The sequence below is a fragment of the Melanotaenia boesemani genome, chromosome 1 (genome assembly GCF_017639745.1).
Source record: "Melanotaenia boesemani isolate fMelBoe1 chromosome 1, fMelBoe1.pri, whole genome shotgun sequence".
Lineage (NCBI taxonomy): Eukaryota > Metazoa > Chordata > Actinopteri > Atheriniformes > Melanotaeniidae > Melanotaenia > Melanotaenia boesemani.
Window position 1 is genome coordinate 17,442,022 of NC_055682.1, and position 5,727 is coordinate 17,447,748.

General features: G+C 41.4%; 1 protein-coding gene across 1 annotated transcript; it reads right to left on the minus strand.

Annotated features, from left to right (window-relative positions):
- Positions 1–520: 520 nt before the first annotated feature.
- Positions 521–5,465, minus strand: si:dkey-56m19.5 (uncharacterized protein KIAA0754). Its single transcript, XM_041981351.1, has 2 exons — positions 5,293–5,465; positions 521–2,959 (listed from the first exon to the last, which is right to left on the minus strand). The coding sequence occupies exon 2, from the start codon at positions 2,949–2,951 to the stop codon at positions 1,065–1,067; it is 1,887 nt and encodes a 628-aa protein (XP_041837285.1). The 5' UTR covers positions 2,952–2,959; positions 5,293–5,465; the 3' UTR covers positions 521–1,064.
- Positions 5,466–5,727: the final 262 nt, after the last annotated feature.

The following is a 5,727-nucleotide window of genomic DNA, read 5'->3' on the forward strand; positions in this document are numbered from 1 at the left end:
GCACTTAAATCTAAAAAAGAAAGTTAAAAAAGTATAATAATGCAAGTCCATTGGTTTATGAATGAGCCACATGTGAGAATGAGAACAAGAGGACAAGATTATTAAGTAAAATTTTGTATTTTGGGTTAAAGTCCAAGTTGAATAAGTAATAAATCAATATCTTGGACCCCGTGGTTCTCAAACTCAAACACAACTTGTCCCCACCCCTGACTGAGTGGTTCATTGTGTGATTTATCACATGGGTCATGCTGCGGTCATCCTCTAAATGTAAGGCTTGAAAACTGTGTCACAACAGCCATATTCTGAAAATCAGCTTCTCTCACCAAGATAATGTCAAATTCTAATTTTTAAAATGGCTAATAAAAATCACCAATTTGTTTAATAAATGTACGCTATATTCTTTTTTTTACAATGATTTGGCGACCCCCTGAGATTGATTTGGGACCCCCAGGTTGAGAAAGGTTGACTTAGACAACTGTGAAACACTTGATGCTAAGAAGATGCATGAAAAGAAGATGAGTATGGGCTACAGCAATCTCTTTTTATTATCTATTCTGAACAATCATTTTAAAATGAACAGTCCTTACAGGTACCATTATTATAAAAGGTCAAACATTTATGTCATGATGCTTCATATGGTAACAGAAAGGTTATATGAAATTCTAAATCCAATAATATGCTAGTAATTAATGCTTTTCCAACGACCCACTTTGCATTTGTCAGCCTCAATCATACAGATTAATTTATTTATTATTAATACCAGATTTACTGTTTGATTTCTTTTTTTCATGCTGTCCAGCTTCAAACTACCAACACAAGTCTCTTCTCTGCACTTCCATCTCACTTGCTGTCAGTCTGTCTGTCTGTCACTCTATCCTCAAGTGGTTGTGTTTCATTTTTGGTTACTCAAGAGAAAAACACCCTTGTCCTGAGTTACCACTAAAGACATTGCAGTGGTTACAGCATTTCAGAAAGCCTAGCTGTGTATGTGATACCTTGATGGCTTTCTTTCACCATCGAGGGGGCTGAACTGAATTCACAGTGACGTAAAAGACGGCTTCTTTTCAGACTGCCTGGGTGACTTCAGTGCTGATACCCTCCACCATGTCTGAGACTGCATCAGGAACTTCCTGGACATCCCCACACAGGTTCACGTCCTTTTTCAGTTCAAAGTCACTCTGCTCTTGGATAGGCGTCTCCTCTAGCTTTTCATTCCCATTAACACATTCATCTGCATTTGTGGCCGTGTTGATAGTGTTATCTTTGCACTCCCCATTCACTGCTAGAACTGCATCTGCCACATCCTCTGTAACAGAAGGACTCTCTAAATCTCCATTTTCCATTTTGCTTTCCACCTCAGACACTGGACAAGGCATTTCTTCCACAGGGGCTTCAGCTGCCTTTTCGCTTTCAACAGTCATGTCGCCTGCAGAGATAGACTCCGAGATGACTATCTCAGGGACCGGTTCTGCTGCTTTTGGCTCAGCTGCTGCCTCAGAACCAGAGACTTCTGATGAAACAAATTCCTCTTCAGCAGGCTGATTTTCAGTGGTGGTTATCTCTGCTGCAGCTTCCAAGACCTCAGAAGATTCTACATTCACAGTCTCAGATTCAGTAGGGTCAGATGTGGATATGGTTGGTTCTGGTTCACTTTCTTCTACTTGTTCCTCTGCCTCAGGCTCAGGTTCTGGCTCTGGTGATGGGGCTTTCTCTGGCTCTGTGGGTTGCTCTGGTTCAGGTTCTAGCTCAGGTGCTTCCACAGACTCTGACTCTGGTTGTTGTTTTGGTTCTGGTTCTGGTTCTGGTTCTGGCTCTGCCACAGTGTCTGTTGCTTGATCTGCGTCTTGTGCTGGCTCTGCCTCTGGGGTTTGTTCTGGTGTGGCTTCTAGTTCTAGCACTGGCTCTGTTACTTGCTCAACCTCTGGCTCTGGTTCAGAGACAGCAGCAAGAACTACAGTTTCTCCCACAGTGACTTCAGGCTCAATAGCAGTCTCTGGGACAGGATCTGGCTCTTGATCCTCAGACATTGCCTCTTTGCTGGCTAGATCAACATCTGGTTCTGGCACAGATTCTGCATCTGCTGGAGGTTCTTTTACCAGGGACTCTTCAGGTGCATCTGCAGACTCAGGCTCTGCTTCAACCTGCACAGGTTCTTCTGCTGCTGGAGCAGATTCCTCTGCAACCTGCTCCTCTACTTCTGGACCTGGTTTCTCTACTGCTGGAGCTTTTTCCTGCTCTACTGGAGCTACTTCTTCTGCCGGTGCAGCTGGTTTTTCTACAGGAACTGCTACTTTTAATATTTCAGCTGCCAGTTCCTCTACTGGTGCTGCTTCCTCTGCTGCTGGAGCCAGTTCATTTTCCACTGGTGCTGCTTCCACTTCTGCTGCAACTGGTGCTTGTGGCACTGGAACTACTTCCACTGCTGCTGATTTCTGTTCTAGAGCAACTTCCTTTGTAGCAGCAGGAGCTGGTTCCTCTGAAGCAGTACTGGGCTCTTCTGGAGCTTCTATAGTCTCTGCTACTGGAGCAGCTTCCACTTCTACTGCAGCTGGCTCTGCTGTTACTGGATCTGCTGTGACTGCTGCTATAGCTTTTTCCTCTACAATGGGAGCTGGCTCCTCTGTTGCTGCAGTTGATTGCTCAGCTGCTGCTGATGCCTGCTCTGAAGAAGCTTCCTTTTTAGCTGCAGGGGTGTGTTCTTCTGATGGTGCAGATTCTGAAGTTACATTTATTGCTGCCTCTGCTTCAGTAACTGCTGCCGCTGCTGCCACAGTAGTCTCCTCTACCACTTTGTCTGCCCCAGCTGTTGACTCAGCTCCTGTGGGTGGGGCTCCATCTTCCACTTTAGCAGACTCTTCTGCACTAGCATCCCCTGCAGAAGTTTCTTCTTTCTTATCTTTGGGGTCGCTCACATCATATGTTTTTCTTTTCTTGCTCAGTTTGCCTCCCATGATGTCTCCTAAAGAAACACACAAGATGTTGTCATTTAATCTTTTGTCTCAATCCATTAATGTTTAAATAATGCTTAAGAAAATTTTGACATATACAGTACAAGTTTCCAATTCACCCGACTTACATACCTTTGAACTTTGGCAAAAACATCTTTAAAGGGCTGATGCTGGTTTTTGACCAGGACTATTATATAAGGCAGCTCCTAAACCAGTTTGACACACCAGTACAGACCTAAAGCTTACTCATGTAATGTAATCAGTTGGTATGTGTCATACCATTGAACTTGTCAAAATGATCTAATCACTTTGTTTTTTTATTCTGCTAAAAAATAGTAAAAAAAAAAAAAAAAAAAGAGGCAAAAACAACACAACAGACCATCTATTTGTCATGGGATTTCTGTCATGGCCTCTTTAAATCTGATCTAGACATAACAAATAGCATTCAAACCTGTGGTAACAATATAAATATTGATTGCAGTTTTGTCTAAAATGTTGTGTAACTTTGACTTAGTTGCTTCAAATGTAAATGTTTTCACTTCCATAGAGAAGTCTCTTTGTATGGAAAAGAACAAGAAGTTAAATTAGGAAACTGCTGCCTGCCAAACAGTTTGGCTGGAAAACAAAAGTTAATGCATGGGAACTTTACTTTAGGTCAGACAGCCCCACAGACGCTCTATCCTTCCAGGAATGTCTGTGAGGCTTAATGCCAAATGAGCCCACAAATCCTAGTTAAAAATCTGTGATGTACCTGCTCAACTATTTCTCTCTCACTATGACAAACTACAAATGATTTAGTGTAGGTTCCTCAACACACAATGAGAAACAATTCAGAGCTTATAAGACTCACTATGTCTTAATTGTTAAATTGGATCTTTTGTAAACTCCTGTAAAATTGCTACATGAATATGAAACACACTTAATTGAGCTAATATGTGCTACTTTGAGTCAATTTCACAACACTGTTGAGGCTGTGGAGGAAGTGCATACTGCAGTGATTGCCACAGAATGCAGCAGTGACTAAATAAAGAACAGTAAGTTCAGCTTTGTTTTGAGGAATGTATTTCAGCAAAGTTTGAACAAATAAGCCTGTTTGAATGCAACCTATCACTTTTGCACTGGTTAGGAGGCATTAGATGTTTAAAGCCCCACAGACTCATCATTTTAACAGCTTGGAAAAGTGTACTTTGGTACATTGTGTAGGTTTCAATGTTATGCCCAAAAAGCATCAAGCAGGACTTTTAACCTGCATGGCAGTACAAGGATACAGGTATGAACAATCGGGAACTGTCCGTAGTGCTGCAACGGAGCAATAAAACTAGGATGCGCCATAAAAACCAGGCTGGATTAAGCTGGATACACCCAAGACGCCGGTTTGAAAAAAGTCATTATATCTGCTTTCATAACCTCTATTTCATCGCAGGTATACATCTAATTAATAACAGCCTATTGTTCATGATCGTTTGTAATCATTTTTCCTTCCATTTTTCTGCGTTTTTTCCCTCACCATACTTTACTGTGTCCAGCATTAAGACAAAGCTACAAAAAAATAAAACTTCATATTTCAAAATCCAACCATTTCTAGATTAATCATTCACAATGATGTCAGACGCATTTCAGACTGAACGTAAAATTTAAAAAGTAGACTCAGCTCTTGACGTTAATATTTGAAAGATGAAGGACACTCGTGCAAATGCAAATGGGGTCTCCGGAATGTACCGGCCCCTAACAAAGGACGTGTGTGTGTGCGTGTGTGTGTGTGTGTTTGAGGGTGTGTGTGTGTGTGTGTGTATGGGGGGGGGGGTCTCATCAAGAGCAGATTTCACTTACAAAAACAACGCTAAAGTTGGTATAAAACACTGACTCCGAGATCTAGCTACTACAAGGAAGACCAGCAGGTTTCTACATGGTGGAATTAAACCATACACGGGCACGAGCGTTGAAAGCAGTGGAAATCTCCATCCCCCATCTCAAGCCACCCACCGCTGCTCTTCCCTCAACTAACTGCTCAGCCCTTTTTTTGTTCACGAGCTCTTGAAAATGTTAAATGTAAAATTAAATATTTTTATGGACTAACAGTTTTTTTTCTGATTCTAGGATATTATATTCGCACCACAAATAAAACAAAAAATAATTAAATTTAATTAAATTAAATTAAAACGCCCTTATACCAACTTTTATACACAAGGAGAACGGTGGGTAAAATAGTCTTTCGTTCTTTCTTTCTTTCTTTCTTTCTTTCTTTCTTTCTTTCTTTCTTTCTTTCTTTATGCATTCAACACGTAATAGCATGAAATACACCTTTAATCGTAACATAACCACAAAAATACTTTTCTAGACTGACCTGTACTTTGTTTTAAAGGAGTAAGTTGGTCTTCTTTTTCAGTCTCTGGCTGGATGTGATAATGGAGGTAACCCTTTGGAGTGACAGCTGCAGATTCCGCCCCTGCTCTCCGAGGTGCAGTGTGTTGTAACTGAGGAGTGCCCCTCGTAGTTTTCTGGACATCTGTCGCTATCACAATCCAGCCAACCGGACGACTGCTCTGTCTGCAATCTATACCCTCCCAATCTCTAACCCCTCCTCTCCCTCACACACCCACTACAGCGCACGTTCCCCTGTCGCAAAAATATTCATCTGGGGTTCGAGGGTGATTATGTACGAACCACCAGTTACTGCTCTTTATTATTTAATTTTTTTTTAAAAGAAAAAAATCGGTTTACCAGAAATAAATTCTTTGGGAAATCGTGTTAGTGGTCTCCTCGGGAGTATTGCTGCAAT

Bases quoted from the DNA above. Each gene is read 5' to 3' on its own strand.
- si:dkey-56m19.5 (XM_041981351.1), bottom strand. From the start codon at position 2,951: ATGGGAGGCAAACTGAGCAAGAAAAGAAAAACATATGATGTGAGCGAC.